This window comes from Nesoenas mayeri (assembly GCF_963082525.1).
Source record: "Nesoenas mayeri genome assembly, chromosome: 16".
Classification (NCBI taxonomy): domain Eukaryota; kingdom Metazoa; phylum Chordata; class Aves; order Columbiformes; family Columbidae; genus Nesoenas; species Nesoenas mayeri.
The window spans coordinates 14,122,563-14,145,088 of NC_137562.1; the positions used below are offsets into that span (position 1 = coordinate 14,122,563).

General features: G+C 40.9%; 1 protein-coding gene across 1 annotated transcript in view; it reads right to left on the bottom strand.

The window, feature by feature from the left end:
• PTPRT (protein tyrosine phosphatase receptor type T) overlaps nt 1-22,526 on the bottom strand; it is a gene marked incomplete at both ends in the record, with an annotated part of 367,619 nt that overhangs the window by 31,672 nt on the left and 313,421 nt on the right. Inside the window, 5 exon segments of the mRNA XM_080354355.1 lie at nt 3,193-3,380; nt 12,073-12,108; nt 12,307-12,384; nt 17,795-17,943; nt 20,126-20,173. Coding sequence (XP_080210481.1) covers nt 3,193-3,380; nt 12,073-12,108; nt 12,307-12,384; nt 17,795-17,943; nt 20,126-20,173 — 499 coding nt within the window.

Sequence of the window (22,526 nt, forward strand, 5' to 3'; positions counted from 1 at the left end):
GCAGGAAACGTTCCCCCTTTTCTTTAACAACTGCAAAATTTCAGTGTTTAAAAATCCCGACTGCATTTTTCCAGGTTTTTCTTACTTTTCTTCTTTTAGAGAAGTTTTGTAAAATTTATACTGACATATCTTCCCGGTAGTGGAATTTATGTCGCAATGATGCTTTTTAAACTAAATTGATCTAATTTTGATCCGAAATTACAAGGATAGATCTCTAAAAGTCAGCTTCATCTCAATCAAGCTTTCCGAGCACCACAGCCCAAACATAACTAAAGTGCTCGCACTAAATTGAGGCTTATTGCGAGCCAATTTAAATTTCCAGTGGCTGCATTTAGTTAGTTGGCTGTTTGTTTTTCATTTAAATACGAAAAATGGAATCGTTCATTTGCACTGATCTACCCCCATGCTGCAGTATTGCTGCCAAAGGCAACAACATCAATTAAAAGCCTTGCTGCTCATCTCCGAGGCTGCCACCTGGCCCCCTCCATGCAGCCACCACCTTCTCAATGGTGGTGGAAGAACTTCTCCCACAACCCTCCTGTGATCCAGGGTTAAAAACTGCTTTTGATATTAAAAAAACCCATTATTTAGCCCATTCATCTTCCCATTCTGGTTCGTAGCAAAGCCTTAAGTCAACACTGGCCAAGGACAGCATCTACAGGAACACACTGCTGCCACACATTTTGTCATGTCACATCATAACCTGAACTGCAGGATCTAGTATTGTGACCAGGTAGATGTGTAGCCAGCCAAAAATGAAAGGGTTAAAATCCAGAGGTGACTTCAACAAGCTGAAGACACTCAATACTAAGATGCTTGAGGAAGGAGCCACAAAATCCAAACTAACTGAACAGTCTCAATAATGCAGCAGGAGAAATGTACTTCAGGGACACCCTAAACCATATTAGAAAATAAATTTGGATAATTAAGCTTATTATTTCTGTAGCCAGTAATTGGTGCTTGCATTAAGTCTGTGGGACTGGTCCTGCAGCTCACAACAAATCAGATGTGCTGAAAAAGGAACAGGTGACATTTAAACTTGTCCCATTTAAATATTCATGGTTAAGCCTGATCCCAAATAATGCTATTTACACCCAGTACCAGCAATATATTTTTCTCTTGTGGCCTACACCTTGTATTGCTAAACAGAAGCAGGAACCAAAAAGGTCCAAGTCACACTTTGGCCTCAGGTACAGCCAGAAGACCCAAAATAACACACACAGCAAGTGCTGACAGGTTCCCACGTTCACACACACGCTATTACCACCCATTTCACACCACTTACACAATCACATCTTGCTGTTCATCTCCTTGGAGAACAATGTGCAAGATGCAAGCACCAGAAGTATTTTTCTAGATGCCCACGGTAAAACATGTTGCCTGTGCTCCAATGATCTGTAGGTATATTTTAAACAAATATTGAATACAATTTTCAGGTTACTCAGCGGAGATGAGAACGTGCAGAGATAAGAGACTGTCAGGTGTGACTGATACACTCCATTCAAAGTGATTTTTCATGAGAGTAAAATTATTTGGAAACATGTCACTAAACAGGCTGTAATTTATGCTATCAATTTGCAAAATAAGGAGAAAATCAGCTGCTTAGAAGAAAAAAAACATATTTGGAGGTGACACTGATATTAGTGTATGAAAACACATTTTAGAAGAGAAATCAAACAAAGTTTCAGGCCTTTTTGAAGACTATTTTTTTTCAACCGTTCTGCAAAACATTTTGCAAAGCCAATTTCACAGCTTTGTGTTCCTGCAGATGCCAGCCTGAGACATCGCTCTCCGCCAACTCAGCCCTCCTGCCTTCCAGGAGCTACGCTGCTCCTCGACATCCTCCCCAAAAATACCACTTGTGGGATTGCTGCTGGCACCCGAAAGCCATTTGGAGCTGAAGTGCCTGCACCCCACGCTCTGAAAACCAAATTTCAGGGCTGAAAAGGACTGCTAGTCCGGGCAATTACCTCTGATTGAAGGGTAGAACAGCGCATGTGATTTGAGAGCTTGTGGCATTCTCCAGGCTATTTCTTGTAAAGAAAAGCATTATGCAAATCTATATAATGTCATCGTCATTATATACGTATGTAGATAGCACTTTCTGGGAAATGCAGAACTTGTGGAGCTGAAAGTTGCATTGACATTTTTCATGCTAATGTGTTATTTTGATAATTACCAATGCCAGTGCCAGAAAATTACATATATGCCAGCACCTGTTTTCTTCTTGAACATCAAGAACTAGATCTTAGGGCATCTGTAATTGAGCTGAATGTAGTTTTGGGTACTATTCATGGAAAAGGAGGCCAAGGCGGGTGGTTAAGTAAATCTCTGAAGAGAATTATTACCCTTTTTCAATATTAAACAGAGCTCTTTATATTGATAGTTTAATTAGTGGGCTTGATTGTGGGGCATGAATGACTAGACCTGGTTAACATACAGTTACCAGAAACATTTGTTATGACAGTCTTTGATGCCATCTGATTAAAAAAGTACTCCCTGGTGACAACCAGGAAAAGATTGCCTCTCAATTACAGCAAACCCCAGCATCAATGATACTAACCCCATGGACTCTTACTTGCAGGGTGGAAAAGTGAGCTGTTTTTGTTAAGTAACTTATTTTTCACAGCTGTTATGTTATTTTTAAGTGGTTTTAATGCCACTATGCATATTAAGTGCTTATTGCCTTCCCACAAGCTTACTACATTCATTATAATTATCGCTTGCTAGAGCGATGTCTCACATATGTTTGATGCTATTTCTCTCCTCTGTTCTCTCTCCTCTAAATGTATATTCCTCCTCCTCTTGACATCTGGATTACATTCCTGGTCATCCCAGCTTGGATGGGAGACGTGAAGGGGAGAACTTTTCTCTCTTTACATGGAGTTGGAAGAGTAACAACAGTTGAACACATTCTGAGCCAAAACCTTGAGCACACTGGAAAACTCCACCTGCATTTAAGCTACACAAGGTTCCTGCCTTTGCCTTCGACTAGAGGGGCACCAAAGACTGCCAGCACTGTAAATAATCCTACCCTCACAAACAGAATTAAGATGGAGAAAGGAAAAGATTAAGAGGGTAAGTGAATTAAGGAAAAGAAGCTCTTAAAACTGGTTACGCTTCCCTCTTAAGCGTCTGGCTTTTGTGACTCCAACTTCTCTACTTATTCACATGAGCGAAGGGTCCTCTCACCTCATACTCCTCTTTAAATCCGTAGCCCTGTCCTCGCTTCATCTGGGTGATGTGCTGCAGCAGGTCGGCCACTCGGATGGCTGGCTGGAACTGTCCCCGGGGGTAGGACATTTCCACCGGCTCGCAGCTCCGGTACGGGTGGGTCTGGATGGTCAGGGTTGGCTGGGTCATCTCTCCATGGCTACTGTCTGTTGGAGAGACAGGGAGGCAAAACAAACTTTCATCTATCTGGTATTTCCATTCTCATTCTTGGTCTGTCTGTTTGTTTCTCCATCACCCCATAGACTGGAGCAAGCAAAAGAAAGTAAAGAAATAAGTAGGAAACACACACTTGCCTACAGCTGCCTAGAAAGACTACATCAAATTTGGATATTTTTTGTATCGAGGAGAAAAACCCAAAGAGATGGGTAAAAGAGCAAAGAGCCAATCAGACTAATGAGGATACAGCACATAGAGCAAAACAGCACTTTTTGTAAGGGTGAGCTCTGCATAATGACTCCAACTGAATTATGTACCTTTCTTCACAAACCTGCAAAGAACATGACTGAATGGTACATACGGATGAGCAAGTTATTCAAGCGGGATGTGGGTGTACAGTACAAGATAACTGAAAGGGGCCCAAGTTAATAGCAAACAAATTATTAGCATTTCAAATAAGTCACACAGGATGTTAGAGGCAAATTTAACTGCTCTGCTAGTTCAGACCTAAAATTTATGTGTCAATTACAAAGATGCAATATTATCAGAAATAATAAACCAGCATAAAAATACAGTTATCTTGCTTGCAGTAACTTAAATTTCAGATACGTAAACTTAACAGGAAAAGGTATTTTTGAAATAAATGGATTAAAAAACTCTATCACTACACAGATGGAATTGTAACCCCTTCTATTCCAAGAAAAATTCTATATAGAGACCAAAATATTCCTGGTGAACTAATAGAAAAGAACCCAGACAGCTAAACAATTGACTGTCACAATATTTATTTTTAGCAACAGAAACTCAGCTTAAATGAAAAAATTCAGTTCCTTATCTACCAGAGCTGACCAATTGTGAACAGTTGGCCAAATAAGCAATTGGTTTTCCCTACAATTACAGGCATCTGAGGTGCTTGGGTCCTTTTGCACACACAGGCCTTAACAGTCTGCATCAATTCTTTCTGGTCTTACCCCAAAACAATGTATTAGCAAACAAAATATAGATCTCCTACAGACTGTTCATAAAAAACCCTTCAAACTGCATACGCGAGGCTTGTTTCCTACAGCAAGCTTACTGACAAAGAGCCTACACACCATCCCTTGTCAGCAACACCACAGTCATGTTTCTGAAGGGATAAAGAAGAAATAAATCAAATTGCAATTTCAGGGTAATTTTTGTGAGGCAGAAATATGGCCAGAATGCTACTGTAAGCATCGCCATCCTTGAGACATCGCCGGGGAGTTCTCATGAGGAATGGTCAGGATCTGCCCTTGTTCCTCACTGCAGAGTTGGGCAGATGAGGGGATGAGACTCTGCCCTCCCAGCAGTTGCCAAAATGACATGCCAAAAGATGACCAATAAACCTTTAGCTGCTTTATTGTTATATTAGATAGGGGAAGGTATCAAGACAGGCGTACGCTCTGTTTTGGAGCTGCAGGACTAGGAGAAGGAGAAAGGAACGCTGGCAGTGGCCACCGCTGCAGGGTGAGCTGATCTTCAGTGGGAGATAAGTAAGTCTGGTGGTTGAATTATCAGAGATGCCGAACACATCCCGCTTCTTCTGATATAAATTAGCACAAAGCATCTGCTCTGAAGATTAGGCTACTGAATGTAGGATTTCTGAATCCCAGGTTCTCATAAACACAGTCACGTTCCCAGGACACTCAGAGATTTACAGAGGTATGGCTCTAGTGAAGCAACCCTCACACACAAAATGTGAATAAATTTGGGATTTAAGGAAGAGTAACATCCAAAGCATTTGTATAATCATCCCTAATGCTCCGACTAATGATTGTGTGAGAACTCTTAACAGAGGGAATTTCAAGGCTTATTAATTCCCCTAGTTGGATTCGCTTTCCCAATGCATCTTTCCTCCCCTATTCCCTATTAACCTCCTGTAATGGAGAGGAGAACATTTTTATTGCGGACCATTTCCAACAGACGTACTATGCTTAATTTTCCATCATTAGGTTTAATACAAACCCAATTTCACAATTGGCTTCTCTGAGGAACCTACAAGTAATGCCACGTTTTTATCAGCCCCAATTAAAAAACATTACAATATCCCTATTCGAGAGGGAGTCTTAAAACTAATGTGCGGTTCTAGTGCTAATACAGTGAGGCCACACGCAGAGCACGGGCTACTTGTACAATGTAGCTCAGATCACTCAGCTTCTTTGCAGGCAATTATTAATTTCCCTCTTCATCAGATCCTTTAATTCTAGTATACTTGGCTCTCTTCTCAGAGAGAAGTATCATAGGGAGAGGTGAAAGCCAGAAAAGTGGTGCCCCCTCCTTTGCAGAACAACTTCCCTCAAAGTAGGCACTCGTGTTGTGAATCTGGAAGTAGAAGCAGCTGCTCAGCAGGAGAGAAAGGTCTGACTCTGGCCTTTGAGTTTATAGTCACAACTGTTCTTCTGGTCTCTTTGGTCAGACAGACAAAAAATGGTACAAAACCCACAGACTGCAGTAGCAGCTCCTGCAGCATGGTCCATGGCATCACCTCGTTCATGGGTCTCCCAATCAGCCAATGTTTCTACTCAACAAAAAATCCCTGCTCTCTACCAAATGACACAGAGAGCTAAAACTAGGCAGAAAATCACCTCTGTTAGATATCTGTGATAAGTGCATCTTGAACAACCTCTGCGCTACCTGAAAGAAAACCCAGCAACAACTTGGGATGGCTGCCAGTTATTTCCACCAGCATGTTAGCTGGGCCAAGGAAAGAGTGAAGGGGATTTTTATGGAGACAAATTGCTACATATGAGGTGAGTCTAGCACTTATATGTCCTGTTAATAAAGCCTGATGCAAGGAACATATTGTTTCTTCTCCATGTAACCGCACCATGAGCTTGAACCTAAGCATGGTAAATGAGATGCTCAAGCAAGGCACTACAGCTTCTCTCAAGATGAGCTGTTTACAGCAATTTTGTGATCAATTCAAAAATGCAGATAGGAGGGGAGGCAGCAGTAAAGTGATCTCTCCCTACGACAACCAACCAAAAGAGTCTTCGGAGGGCTTGCAAACAGGTTTTGCTTTTCCTGCAGGTTGCAGCTATAAACCACATCTCATTCCTTTTGATACCATTATTGCTGCAAAAGACAACAAGAATACCAGCCCCTCAGCAAAGTCAGACTTCTGCTTTAATTGTTGCACTAAAGGCAAGTCACAGCAATTTTCCACAGTCCCTTCTCACAAACATGACCCCATTCCCTTGCAAATGGGGATGAGTTTGTAGGACAAATCGGTCAAGACTTTCACTGAAGTTTCGGCAGTGTCTCTATAGCATCTGTGCCTATTATGAGTTTTCAGTGAGAATGGCAAACCAAGAAAATAAACTTTTCTTTTTTTTCTTTTTTTTTTTTACATACACTTGAAATAATTCATTCTAATACTCAGAAACTACTAAACATACAGGATTGTACATCAGGTTTTTTTGAATTATATTTCATATGCTCATCTTATTTCTAGTCATATGTCCTCATTTTGTTGAGAGGAACACGTACCACTGTATTTCATTGCATGCCAAAGATGGAATACGGTTTCAAGAAAAAATCCAAATTACTACACTTCAAGAGATGGCAATTCCATTCCGACCCCAAAAATTGTGGTAATGGTTAATTACCCTTGCTGTCTAAACATTTCTTAATTGCAATTTGATTTTGCTTAGCTTCAACTTGCAGGCACTGAATCTTATTATACCTTCTGTTAGATTAAAGAGCCCTGAGCATTTTAAAACTTGACCCATGCAGGCACTGATCAAATCACTTCTTCGGTATCTCTTTGATAAAACAAATCAATTGAGAGCTTCTGAAGTCTCATCAGGGCAGACTGTTCAGGGCTCTGGTTCCTTCCTAGAACCACCTCCAATTTTCCACAGTTCTTTTTGTGCAGCTGTAAATAAAACAGGTATTCTGCACGTTGCTAGAAAAATGCTGTTTGTAAGAGGCTCATTTCTAATATTAGCAGCTGCAATAGCAAAATATGTTGTCAGCTTGTTTGTTAACCCTTTTTAGTGCAACGCTCTTACTCCCCATACTAAGATATCTGTATTTTAAGGACATCTATTCCCCAACCATTGCTGATGCTGGTAATTCAATTTCTGGAAGCTGGCACTTTTGTTATCAGCCTAAGAGTTCACAGAATACCCTGAAATTTTGTATAAGAGATTAAATTAGTGATTCACTGGCTCTCATATAACTAGCCTGATTGGGAAACTCTTTAGGCATCTCAGTTTATCTGTTTAGGGTGTAACTGCAGATAATCAAAGTTAACAGCACTGACTCCACTTTTAATATCCACAAACTTCCCATGCTTATGAAATGGTGCTTTTTCTTTACTGGAGAAATAATCATGAACTTGCTGACATAAACCCCAACATCTTACTCTGCCAAGAGAAACACAACGGAGTCCAGCAGGCAGAGGAGAGCAGAAGCAGGTCCCAGCTGGTGCCGTATTTCCCACGTTTGATAAAAAACCCTGAAGGTGAGATATTCTTGCTTGCCTGCTGGTACAACACCTTGTAGTATATGCTTTTGTTGCTATGCAGAAAAGTAAAGTATCGCTTGCTCCACAGAAAAACTGATAAAATTCTTGGAAGATGTCACAGCTAAGCTGAGGAGCAGCTGAGAAATTAGGCTGGAAGTGGCTCTGTATGTCCAGACCCCTGTGCAATGTCCCAGTAAAGCTGCTGGGAGGGGACCTGCTCATCCAGAGCAGCTTTGGGGATTGAAACCTCAGATCATTTCATCGATGTCATGTATGGACACAGAGTACCATGCTGCCTTCTGAACCCAAAACTACTGCCTCAAACAACTAACAGTGATGCTGCATTAGTATGTCATCTGGTATACGTAAAGAAGTATCTTTCAAAAGTTTTGTTTTAATATCCACGAATTCCTTCTGTGTCTGAAATGACAGGCCTATCATCTCTGTTTATATTCGTATTCTCTTAGCCTTGGCAAGTGTGTAACATGATAAGACATCCTTTGCACAAAATAAATTCTATTTTGAGCGGTGTTTGTGATGGATTTAATTACACACATATCCAGATTCTACACTAGAGTAAGGGTTGTCAATTATTTGACACCTTCCAAAGCATGGCTAATATCTCTTCCCCTTACACTAGGGATATGGTGCAAACTGGTAAAATTAATTTGCTTTTTTGTGTTCATCAAGGCTTTATTATATGATAAATATCCAGCTGTAATATGCTATATAAAATACAAACAGTGGCGTGGCAAACCAAAGTCAAAACATCATTTGTCTAATGATATCAGCTGAGGTATAAAAAGGCATGTTACTTAACAAAAAGCTTTCTGACACTTGGTTTGACAGAGAGCGGAGGATGCGTCTTTCATTTCAAAGGCTATGAAGAAGCCACATGTGCATAATAAGAAAAGGAAAAGCTGGAGAAAATAATTTGCTCTAGATTCCAAAGAGATATTCAATAATTGCTTGGTAATACACCCTCCCAAGTGTATTCTAATCTTATGAAAATATTGCATCCATGTTTTTCATCAGTTAGCATAAAAGAAAATCCCCATAAAGATGTAAGGGAGATGCTTTGGTGAGGTGGGTGAAGACCTGGGGCTGCTGGGTCCATGTGTAACAGTGCAGCTCTTCAAATGCATAGTGGACCTCACCAAGTCCACTCTCTCTTTGCCTCTTGGTGAAAAGAGGCTGTCAGACCTACCCACCTCAGAAAGCAATTAATTAGTTACAGCTCAAAAACTATTGGGATCTTGAAAAGAACATGCAAAACTAGAAGCTACTAAAGACTGGAAGAAAGAGTTTTCCAAGATACCTGATCATCTGCAGACAGAAAGAAATGTAAGAGAAATTCAGCTCACGTAACAGCCTACAAGGGCATGGACCTCCATGGCCAGCATCAGCACAGTGAAGGGATATGAAAGCCTCTCCCACAGCTCCTTAGAGGTTGATACGGCCTGGGAAGCTACAGATACAACCTAACAGATCAAATAATTGATTTTCAAGCTTCCATTGTTAGCATCAGCTTGAGTAGCTGAAATGAGAATAAAGGTAAATGTCCCTACACATGTCCGGGAGATGTTAATGGATGCAAGGGAAGGATGTGCTGGTTTCCCTGAAGAGCCTGCCCTGATGACATCTGCTGAATGTCTGGGAGAGCGACTGGCCATGCACGTTCTCTCTAAAAACAATCTCTAAGGTTGTACTACCTCCTGTTGAGGGTTTACAGGGCAACATGGGTCTTACTGAAGTATTAAAAATAGGGAAATCCACCTCCTTTATTTGTTGGTATTAAATATTCACTTCTCTAATGAAGATGCCTATGCAAACCATTTAAATCCAGAGTTGTCTACAACTGGAAGAGAAAATTATGGAGCTAAAAACATGCATTACACAAAGCAGTATTAATCAAGCATGGGATAGGGTAGAGGCAAAACCAAAATCCCCTATATCTTACTATCAACAAATCATGTCATGGCCAAGCCTAGGGAGTCATCCAGTACTGCAGATACAGAACATTTATTAGCAGAAGGCATGACAGATGGTAACAAATAGCACTCAACTGCAGGTACTGACCAAAGATGAATCTTGCTAGTGGGATGACTGATGCCCTTTTTAAGGTCTCTTTTTCTTTCCCAGGAATGAATATTAATAAACATCAAAAATTAAAGTTATTTTGCTCATACAGCAACATCCAACGCCTGGTGAACCTGTCTGGGAAGCCAGAACACCAAGGTCTTAATTTTCTTCAAGTCATGAGACAGAAATTTCTTCATGCTAAGGGTTGTTTCACAGTACTATGGCTGTTAAATTCAGATGGAGCTGGGGGGGGTGACCGGTCTCTGTAAATCCTATCTTAAAAGTTTCCTGAACTTAATTTCCCATGTGTAAAACAGGCATATTGATCCTTACTCAGATACAGTAGTTAGTAGCAGCTAAGTTTGAAAGAGTTTTGAATATATCACAAGACCAGTTTAGTTCCTATTTCCTCTTTTTCTTCTATAAAATTTGGGATTTTGAAAGCTTTGGGGATTTTCCAGCTCTTTCTTTCCTGTGGGAAGTACAGATTGAATCTGCCTATTGCACCCTGTTTCTGAAGTACAGCCAAAAGAGAAATCCACCTTTTCTATTGATAACACTGAGTCTCTGAGAAACAAACCTCCTGGAAAAGAACTTCTTTCCTTCCCTGCCTCGTTAGAAGAAGGCTCATTCATTGTCGTCAGCATTTTGATAGATAGCGGGATAAATGCGTGTATTGTGACAGCCCCTCCAAGCTTCTGCACCTCGTTTTTAGTTTGTAAGCCAAGGCACTTAAGCGATCGGTTGTAATTTCTTCCTGGTCTAACTGTGGGCTTTTCAACATGCTCAGAGTAACGTTTAAAGCCACAGCAGATTACTGTGTCTGCAAGTGAACATTTACTGTAGATAATCCAAAATGACAGGTCTGATAAATACCACTGGTTAGATCTTGATCAACCACACATCATCTTTCTGATTCATAGCAGAGGAATTGCCACCTTCAAATTCCACAAGCAGGCAGCATCCTCCAGGCAGAGCCTGGAGTTTTAGGCTGTTATTACTCACTTTCAAGAGTACACCTCCGTAAGGCTCTGGATAACTTATTTTATCAGCTAACAGTTTCTGCCAGTTTTGCTGTCTCTGTTAACTTACTGCAAAAAAAGTATTATTTTTAAAAAGCTAAGAGCTGCACACTGGGTGTTTTATTTGTCATCTGAACAAGAAAAAGTAATTTTCAGAGATGCTGAGCGCTAACACCTCCTTCTGAAGTTACCAGCAGCCAGAGAATAGCCTCTTCCTCTCAGAACCTGCCTTTTTGTTATCCTCTCAAACCTATACTAAACCGCTGGAATATTCAGCATCATCTCTCAGCATACATAGAACAAGGAGGGCCATGTGCCCAAACCTGGCCTCTGATTTCTCCATATAACCTTTACACTTGCAGTTGAGCCCAAAACTGTAAGCTCCCACCTGCTTGGGACATGCAAATCCTCACGTGTATTTGCAAGCCTTGAGGCATATGTGGCTGAGCCTCACACACAGGACAGGAGGTGATAGTTTTAAACTAAAAGAGGGGAGATATAAGGAAGGTACCAGGCTAGATATAAGGAAGAAATTGTTATCCCTGAGGGTGGTGAGAGCCTGGCCCAGGTTGGCCAGAGAGGTGGTGGCTGAACCATCCCTGGAGACATCCCAGGCCAGGCTGGACGGGGCTCTGAGCACCCTGAGCTGGTGAAGATGTCCCTGCTCATGGCAGGGGGCGCTGGGGGAGCTTTAAAAGTCCCTACCAACTCAAACCATTCTATGGTTCTACGCCAGCTGCACGGCCACAGCCCTCTACATGCGCCAACACTAAGCCGAAGGCAAGGCGGCACGTGGGAATTTGGCCCAGAACGTCAAATCCCATTCACAAAATGAAAAAACAAATACTTGGTGGAACTCCTAAACCTTGATTTTAGAACTGTTCCTTCCTTTGAAATATATATATCTCTCGATTAATAACAATAATACAGTATGAGTAAAACAAAAGCCTTTCCAATTAACATAATGCGTGACCACAAGATTAATTATGATTTTTAGCCCAATTAACAGTGCTCTCCGAGTTATTTTCAAGCTGCAATGAGTGTGTCTGGTCTCCAATGAAGCGCAGTACACCATACCTGTCTTCTTACCTAACAGCGTGGTCGATGGAACAGTGTCTGATGATACTTTGAGATGGAATTCCGTTCACCCACACGACACGGATCAATGGAAATCAACAGAAGATCAATAGGAAAAAAAGTTGCAAAAAATGAAAACAAGGTTAGCTGTATCTCACACTCAGAAGATTCAGGCAACAGGTCATATTGGGAAACGTACAAAAACAAAGAAAATTTAGAAATGAAAGAAAAGTCTGGCACTAGTACCTGAGTAGTAGGAATTCAACAAAGATTTGCTCTGAAGGGTTTTGCTTTGGACAGAAAATGAACAAGGAGAGGGTGATGCTAGGTAGGAAAGACATAAGGAAAAGACTTTAGACATATATTAAGAGAGAGAAAGAGAACAGGGAGAATGTTCCTCAAAGAACACAGTAATATGGGATATATAAGGCTTATCAAAATGAATTATATTTTTCATCTCAACATGTACATTACATTTATTACATTGTCATCATGATGGATTTTCTTTAATATAAATACTTCGGATCCCAAATATACTATTATAGTTATTTTAAATCTTTGTGTTCCTACACAGGATACACATATAGGACTATACTTTAAATATCTTCTTTTTTAACCAAAGGAACAAATTTATGTTTTTATCTCTAGGTGAAAGATCTTCAAAAATGACCCCCAAAATACAAACTAGAGAAAATCAAATGCAATACTAACTATAAAATAAGCCTGCTCAAACACAGTGTACACTAGTACCACAAAAATACATTGGTAGGGCAGCAAATGATTATTTTTTAAAACAATCCAAGATAACAAGGGACTTATTCTTCAACCCAAAAGTATTCATAGTAAATCCTATAACCCTTTCCCCTGTGAGCTGGGTTCTTTCAGCAGGACAAGTATCCCTGCTCTCTCCCATTAAAGCATTAGCTTGCTTTGGACGAGAATCAACAAATTATTGCCATGTTACTCAAATATTTATGGAAAGGAGGCAGGGTTCAACATTTTCACAGTAGATTCTTTTCTTGATAGTAAATTTATGCAGCTGGTTTATATCTGCAATAGCATACAGGTACATTTTTATGGTAATCCATCATTCCTGAAGGTCTATTCTTTTGTTATCATTCTGCATTCACTCTTAAGAGTTACAGGCATTTATTTACCTCCTCCTCAAAATGTTGGGAAACAAGTTAATACAAATCTCAGTACATCAGACTGATGACAATAGATATAACACTGGAAAAACTATTCCATAATCTAATAGAAGTAGATAAAATTCAGTCTACATCAAAGTAATTTCAGAAGCAATTTTTGTATCTCTAGAGCAAACACCACTTAAAAATTTCAAGTTATTCTGTGGAGTGAACCAAAGTCGTCACTAGTCTGGGGAGTTTCATAAACTGCAGAATTATCTTCTAAGCAGTACATAATCATCCAGTAAACAAACTCACTCTTGTTCTGCATTCTCCTGTCGTATTTTCAGACTTACATCACTTGAAAACACATCCAAATAATCAAATTTCTCATAGCTTAGACTGCTGGAGTTCTGCCCCAGCTCCCTTCAAGCCATAAAGTATCTCCCATTTGGGGCTCCTTATATTTTCTCCCCTGTGTTAGTTAGCCTAAATCAGACCCTCCCTTACTGTACTTAGAACATGGCTGTTTTTGCAGATCTATAAAATAAGGTCTAAAAAGAGTGATTTGTTTGCCCAGGGTCAGAGAGGAAGTCAACAGCCAGGGCATGGAGCGGGACTTGGTTTTTCTGAAATCTAGGAGTATAAAAGCATTCACTGGTCCATACTGCCTTTCCAGGAACTGCTAATGATTTTAGGAAATGAAGATACACATCTGACTTCAGCGAATTCAATTAAAAGTATTACCAAGCAAAGTTTATGAAATGAACTGTATTGCTGAGACAGGGAGGTAAATTATAGATTATTTGCATTTCATTCATCACAACATGCAGGATCTGGAGATGAGTGAATTTAGATGGTTCTTCGTTAAAAATAATCCCGAATACCCTGACTGCCACTTACCTACATCTTCCTTTTACCTCCTCATTCTCACTAGTAAAAGCACATTAACTTGGTAACTATACAATACAATACAACTATACAACTCAGTTCCTTACAGCTTCCAAAAACACTGTCTGCAAACTCCACTTCTGCCTGTAACATTAAAGCAACCTACCTCATCTGTCTGAGTCTCACTCCTGAAGGTTGTCCAGAAATCAATCTCCTCCCAAACGGGCATCTCACAAAAGTTAAGCACACCCTAATAAATCAGTCTCTAGCAAAACCAGCTGCATTTTAAGAGATTAAATCTTCAGAATCAAACAGAATCCGTCAGAAACTCCTCAAGGATGTCAAGGTGGCTACGCTGGTGACATGACATTGACCTGGACAAGCCCTACCCATGGCATTTGAGCACTGCAAAGCCACAAGAGCCTTTCCTTTTTGCAGGATGTACCATTAGTGCATCGCTTCTCAGGTGATATCCTGCTGCTTCGCCCATCGCACAGACGGGCTGCCAAACTGCACACAACTTATGTGCAATAACAACTCTTTGCACACCCTTCTGGTCAGTTCATGGATGCTGGTGGATGATTTTAGACCCACTTTGTCTTCAATTTGTCACATCATTTCACAATAAACCTGCACCGAGTCAATGCCTGCAATGCTGCTGCTTTCCAAACATTCCTGCAAATTGAGGAAAAGGCTCAAACACCGCAAGTACCGTCATCTACTTTCAGTGGATTTAGGATGTAATTTTATTTTTTTAAAAAACAAGATATTTGAGAAAATGAACAACCATGATGAGCCTGCTTCACCTCCATATAATCCCTGGGTAAAACCAGTTAAGCTGAAATAGCCATGGACTAATCTATCACCTATTCTGATTCCATATGGTGTCAGAGACAGCCACTGAGTCCACAAAATCTCTTCAATTTAAACTCCTGTATGTACCAGTAAGAATTCTGCCTGAAAAATGAGTAACATTATAGAATGGAAAGAGTGATGAGGGGCTTTGCTTTGGTCCAGGAAGGATAAATACCCATTTATTTTCCAGTTTTCAGCAAGACCTGAAGTCTTCCTGTTCCAGCACAGAACTTCCAGAATATAATTACATTTGATAATGAACACCTTTGCCAAATGATAAAATTCAAAGCTACAGATGTCCAACAGGACTGTGTGCTCCTGAGCACTGCACTGGCCTCAACAACGGACTCAGCTGCATACAAACAGCATGACTTTATGGATCACACCATCTGCATGAGTTTATGTTGAAAATATAAGAATTTTCCCCTAAAACACTGAGGTAGAGTAGGTAAAGAAATCTGCAGAGGCAAAAGGATGGTAACTTTTAGTGGTGAAAGAAACACCCTGACCTTTCACCGCATACATTCTTCAGAGTTGCCTGTAAAAGCACTTGGGTCATGTCCCCTCACTAAAGGAGGGGCTGAGAACCAGGAGTGACTATGGGAATAAAAAAGCTTCTATAGGGACTCATGGAATTTGTTCTGTCTGAAAAGTCATTAAAACGATTAGGACTGGAAGGAAGGACACATTCCCTGCAAGGAGGCTGTCATCTGGAGATAAACTTGTTTGCAAGTCGTTCAATAATTGTGAGGTTTTCTACTGAACAAGTTGTATTTCATTGCTTTTGTGAGCTAGCAAGGTCATCTTGGATTGAAAACACTCAGCTTCTCTTGGTGGACTTTCTTCAGAAAGTAGAGGGGTATTTCCATGCCTCCACTACAGCCAACTTGGTGTCCTATGACTCAAGGTCAAGGTGGAGAGGACGACCACCTACCACGAGATACCTGCAATTGCTATTTTCTGTTGGGAGGCAAAAGGACAATTTAAGAAAAAAATCCGACTGTTGCTTAAGACAGGGAGCTGATTTCAAAAGCTAGGATGGATAACCCCCTGTGAAACTCTACTAGTTAGCAGGAAAGGTTAAGAAGTAATCCTACTACGTTATTCAAAAGTTAGAGTGGGCCTGTATAGAAAGTATTAAACTCTATTAAGGCAACTTTTTAATTATAAAATATTTTTGCCCATATAATTCCTGTACAAGCACGTGCACGCTAGTGCACAGAACAGAACTTACCTCCAACACCTCAACATCCTGGACCTGGCAGTAAAAAAATTGGAGAAATCATGAAGGCTTACCGGTAATTGTTTCGCATGGATTTAAAAGGGAAAATAAGAAAAGAATCAACCAATTACTTGACTCAGGCTGTGGTACAGAGAGAAGTAGTGATAAAATCTGCCACGATGTCAGACAAGTAAAGGACTAACTGATTAAAAGAAAATGAAAACCTGGAGGGATGCTTTTTTACAAAATTAGATACAACATATTTTCTATAGTTGCCATTTCAAGTAAATGACTCAGCTGTTTTAATTAGTCTCCCAAAATACCCAGTAAAAAAAATGAGGTCACATTACAGGCTGATCTCTCTCCTCTTATTTTATGGTCGGAAAAACAACAACACCACCACTTTTAAAAATCCAAATTCTGAAGAAAGCGTTAAAACATTTCATTCTCCCCATACAGTTTAAACAAACTACCTCTGCTGTTTCTAGGACGTCTGTCACAGTGCTATCCTCTGCCATCCTGTCTTTCAAAGATATGAACCACTGACAACTCTTGCTGTCTCTTTAGGAGACAGAGCTACTTAGCACCTGAGAAAATTAGATCTTGACTCAAGCCAATTTAATATCAGAAAGAAGTGTTCCTGGCTAGCCCTGACAGTCCCCAACACCTATTTATCCATCTCACAGGTACGTTACATGGAGTGGCAGCAGCAACACATGCAGATGGAATTTGACAGGACCTACAGATAGAGGGAAAAGAGTTATTCACTCAGCCTGTCCCACTCAATCTGAGATTACAAAGGCTTCAGTGATAAAGCGCATTTGGTACCAGAAGTACTTCCATGTTAGTAATTAGCAGAAAATAAACCCCTTCACTAAAGAGGTTTGAGAAAGATAAGAAGAGTTTTAGTGCGTACTTGTGTTTCAGAGCTGCTCCCTGTTCAAACTAGCAAGCTAAGTGTCAAAAGAAGGAGTGACATTCCCATAGTGTCTAAGTTAAAATTTATTTAAGATGAAAAGTTTACAAATCCACCATGCAATCCCCCATGCACTCAATCTGATCTAGTGAGGCTAAAGTACCAATTCGTGTTACTTTACTCACAAAACTCTTCCAGCTACAGAGATCTGAGTGGTTTACAAATATTAACTAAGATTAGTTTTACTGAACCCGTGTGAGCAATAAACAGAGGACACAGACAAAAGAAGAAATGCTGTCTTTCCATTCCAGTTCTCTAACCAAAGACCATGCTTGCTTTCATAACAATTTCATACAGAAAATGTTATTTCATCCTACAAGTCAGCTAAGTGATTTGATTCAACTCTTCTACTCACAAAGCAAGAAATATTTCTGAAGAATAAATAAACGTGCCTTTTTGGCTGTCTGATGTAGTTATTAGAACAGACTTCATAAATTATTCTCAGTAGATTTAGAGTCAGAATGAATGCTCTACACCTATCTGACAGTTAAAATAGGGACAGTGTCAGAGACATTTCAGACAACTGGTTTCTATCGAGCTTTTGCAATGATCGCTATCACTGTCATTCCCAGCTCCTCTATACCGTGCCCAGGGGAATAGGTCCTTTTAAGAACCTAGAGCTCTCCAAGGGGGACATATCCATCGCAAGCAAGTTAAACTTACTGAATCCATTCACATCTTGGCAGCTGGAAGAAAAAGCTTCTTCATTGTGAACAGCACTGAGTTTGGTAGAGGTCTTGTCAGAAGTAGCCACGGGACCCATCTCCCTCTGCGTGCTGGTCTGAGTCTCCTTCTGCTTCTTGGCCAGCTTCCTTCAGGGCATTTTGAAGAGGGGAGAAATCAAGGTCAGTTTTCCCTCATTAAAAACAAAACAGTAAGAAAATATCTCGACATCCACGATCATCCCACTTGGTCAGACATGCAGGGCGTGTGGCAAACCGCACGAGAGGAAAACCCACAACTTTTTAATATAACTCTTGTGGAGCACAAGAAATATAGTGATACCAGTCCCTGGAGCTTAGCTGTCCCTCTCAGTAACTTCTCGTGCACAAACCTGCATCACCCCAGCAGTAGGAGTGCTACATCCTCCTTGAAGAGGGTGGCAAAGGTGAAGCCCCTGGAGCGGGTGTCAGCCGCTCCAGGACAAGCAGAGGGCACGGGATGAGGGCAGCAACCACAACAGCTCTCTGGGAGGTCAATGGGACATCTGGATCCATCCCACAGGGACACCTGCACCAGGACTTTGCTTTGAGCGCAACCTGGAGCAGGAGCTCTGCCCTGTCCCCAGGCAGAGGAAGAAGGGCAGCAACATCTGCCGAATTTTACATCACACCCAAACTGCACTGAGGATCAACAGTCAGCAAAGGGTGGGACGAATTAAAGGTTAAAGTTCTTTTAGAAATGTCCAAATACGCCTCCGCTCTGGGAAAACAGGTCTTATTTTGAGGAGACGGCTGGAAAAAGCAAAACCACCTCCTGCTCTGAAAAGACTAACAAAGCCAAGAACACAAAGAGGCTCCTCTTTTGCAAACACAGCTAATAAGAAAATGGAGAGAAGCGGGGGAAGCGAGCTGCTAAGCTTTCATTGACATTTGACTGCCCTGTCCTTCATTCATACCAGAGAGCAAAACTGTTTAAAAATGAATGCGTGACATTCTACAACCCGCACCTTGAAAAAATATCACACAAATCCCTAGCACTGGCAAAGAACTTTGCTTACACGAGTTCGGTAGATAGGAAAACAAAATAAAAGGGAGAAAACCAGATTACTGTAAGAAAGAGCTTTTCTTTTTTCCTCCAACTCATGGAAAAAAAAATGAAAATCCTAACAACTAAATCATTTTGCAAAGAGGTTTTTCTTCACTAAAACAACATGCTTATGATAAGTGCTACCCGTCTTTTGAACTTCATTAGATTCTTAAAAGGATATTCCTTGCAACATGTTCCAATCGCCTTTATTTATTCACAGCACATGTCAGAGTGGCATTTACAAGCAAGTTCAAGTGCACAGTTGAGACCTGGCCCTTCATGAGATGGGTAGCCAGGCCAGTTACACTCATTTGCAAGGAAGGGTCAAAGACAACTTCAACCTTTGCTTATGTCTGTGGAAAATGCCTATTTTAGGGCAAACTGATAATTCAGACCAGGAGAGCACAGATTTATGGAGAAACGTCCAATGTTTGCTGCAAACATTTGAACAAACTCATCTGTTTCATCTGCTCACCCAGTTTAGGTTCAGCCTTTTACAGTTAGTGGTTTCAATTCAAACTCATAGCTGCCAAATTGGGTACGTAATTGCAGAGTGCATGTTTAGATCTCGCAGAATCTCCGCGGTGTATCCACTTCTGCAGATGAAGATGCAAACAGAGGAACTGTCCTTGAGCGATGAAGCAAAAAGCTGGCGTTTAATGATGTTAAAAGCTTTGCTTCCAGTGTTCAGCAATGCTAGCACAGTCAGATTTATTAACTATGAACTACAGCTGCTGGAGCCCCCATTTTTTGTGCTGTGGTACCTGAGGTAACAATAATAGTCTTGTAGTTTATTAACCCTGCTATGTGGTTATTTTAATCCTTTAGATTTGCTAATCATACATGCCTATGTGCATTCTCTGGCAACAGGAATTACAATTTCTCAGTGGGAAACACTAATCCAAAATGCAGAAGTCCTTAATAACAAGCACTCTGGACTGCTGGGGTGAGCCATTACAGACAACCACTCCTGATGTTTAAAAACGGTGAGTCAAAGAGGGTGAATTCCTTATTAAATCCAGATCAAATTATTTGTGGCAATAATTATCCGTAAGTCCCATTGCCTGGTATCTTTTCAGAGATGCCAACAAGCTACAAAGAGCCAGAACTGGCAAACCCGTTTTCTCTTTCAGTGAAGGAGCAATAACATTTCTGCATGTGCTAGGCAGGAAAAAATAACCCCAAACCCAAGCCCATTAGTCCCCAAAGGCCTGCTTACAAAAGCCCTATGCAAAGCAGTTCTACCTGGTCCTGTAGAAGACAGAGAGGCCCCTAAAACACTGGCTTGAATGCCTAAAAAGAAAAGGTGACATGAGTTTAAAGTTCTCAACCTAACTCGCACACACAAAGCAGGCTGCTCGCAGGTGGACCAGCTACCGCTTACGCAGGTTCAGAGAGAAGCCACACAGAAAATTGTTCTGCATCTGAAAACGCTACAATTTTCTTTCAACAGTGTGTTATCAGTTTCCACCTTTCTCCCTCTCTATTCGAAGAATGTAAAAATTCTTCATCTAAATTTAGAGGGAAAAGGAAGACAGATCTCTTTTGAAGATTTCAGAGCCAAGCTTGCCAGACACATCAAGGGGCTCTCGGTTTCTAAATGCGCCTTTTCTGCCTCTGTTATGCGTCTGGATAGAGTGGCAGCACAGGACTAAGCCTATTTGGTCCTTACCATCATTATAATTCATAGAAAGGATTATAAAATCAAATGACTCGCACTTTCTAGAATGCTAGGGATGTGACTTGAACCCACAGCTAGGTAGAGGTTTAATTCCCAGCATGTCAAGATGCCTTTGGAATTGGAAAAGCATTTATCTGGAAATGCTGTTTCCTAAAATAGGGCACTTCAAGAGATCTCTGTGAATCACTGACAAGCTGCATCAGTGACACGGCTCCTGCTCTCCTGAGAGACCAGCCTTCCCTACAGACAACAACTGCAACACCCAGATGGAACTGCGATCGGGGCATTAGTGTCAATCACGGACCGGACCCAGCACAGCCTGACACCGGGAAAACATTTTCCATCTCATGCATTATGCAGCTGAAAAGGGGAAGAAATAAAGGACTGGGCAGATATTTGGAAGAAGTGTCTGATACAATCAACACAGGGTGAAGAGGTTGAAATGTCAAAATGTGAATAAAGTGATATTAATGGCCATTTTACCTTTAAGTGTAAGGAAAATGTGCCAAGGAGAAAACAGGAGTCTATGGATGGGGTTAGTGGGTTGCCCTTTTCAGTTCAAGAAGGTTTGGAAATGAAGAGGTGATGTTTACAGGTGCAATACACACACAGGAGGGATGAGACAGAAAGATGCACAAAGTAGAATTAAAAAATGAGACTAGCTGTATAATCAGGCAGTTGAAGCTGATCCAACTAAAGGATAAATGCTATTGGCAGTGAACCTAAACTTAGTCTGAATTTTGAAAACAAATCATGGGGATTTGATTCAGCTATTTTTGAAACTTCCACTGCTATCAGAGAACAGATATAAAACGCTGAAGCACTATATTAAAATTGTGGGAGTTCCGGTTTAACAGTCAAGGAATGCAAACTTAGTATCAAGAACAAAGCACTTACTGCCATGGGAATTAATCAGAAAGCTCAAGCAATATTTCCAGTTAGAGGTATGTGCAGGATCAGACTCCTGTTCTGCAGAGGTTTGGATAAACTTCAGGGATTATTTTTTTAAGAGCAGCTTGCAAAGTGTAACTTTTTATATCAACTTTACATGCATGAATGTTAAAATCTGTAACTGCCACTCCTAAAGAGCTCTTGTACATGTAGGTTGACAGATTTAATTTTAGATGTTTCACAAGGATGGATTATATATACTACAATGTAGATTTGCATGCACAGGTAATTTAGACATTGGTATAGATCACGTAAGTTAAACATGAAATTTCCTCCTACAGACAAGAATTGCATATTGCCCTCATTTTCAATAAGCAATTTAAGAAAGCTACACAATACAATTGCTTTTAGATATTTCTGCACAGCAGCCAACTAGGAGTATGCATATTACAGAATCACAGACTGGCTGGCGTTGGAAAGGACCTCTGGAGATCATCTAGTCCAACCCACCTGCTGGTCACACTTTTCCTAATGCACCCCAGGTGCCATTGACCTTCTTGGCCACAGGGCAGATGGCTGGCTCATGGTCAACCTGTTGTCTACCAGAACTCCCGGGTCCTTCTCTGCAATGCTGCTTTCCAGTGGGTCAACCCCTAACCTGTGCTGATGCATGAAGTTATTCCTCCCCAGGTACAGAACCCTAACACTTGCCTTTGTTGAACTTCATTAGGTTAACCTCAGCCTAACTCTGCAGCCTGTCCAGATCTCACACAGCCTTCTGGTGTACCAACCATTCCTCCTAGTTTTGTATCATCAGCAAACTTGCTGAGGGTGCACTCAGTCCCTCCATCCACATCATTGATGAACAGGTTGAACAAGACTGGACCCAATACTGACCCCTGGGGATCCCGACTAACTACAGGCCTCCAATGAGACTCTGCATCATTGATCACAACCCTCTGAGTTCTGCCAACCAGCTAGTTCTCAATCCATCTCATCATCCATTCATCCAACCCACACTTCCTGAGCTTACCTACGAGGAAGTTACGGGAGACAGTGTCAAAAGCCTTGCTG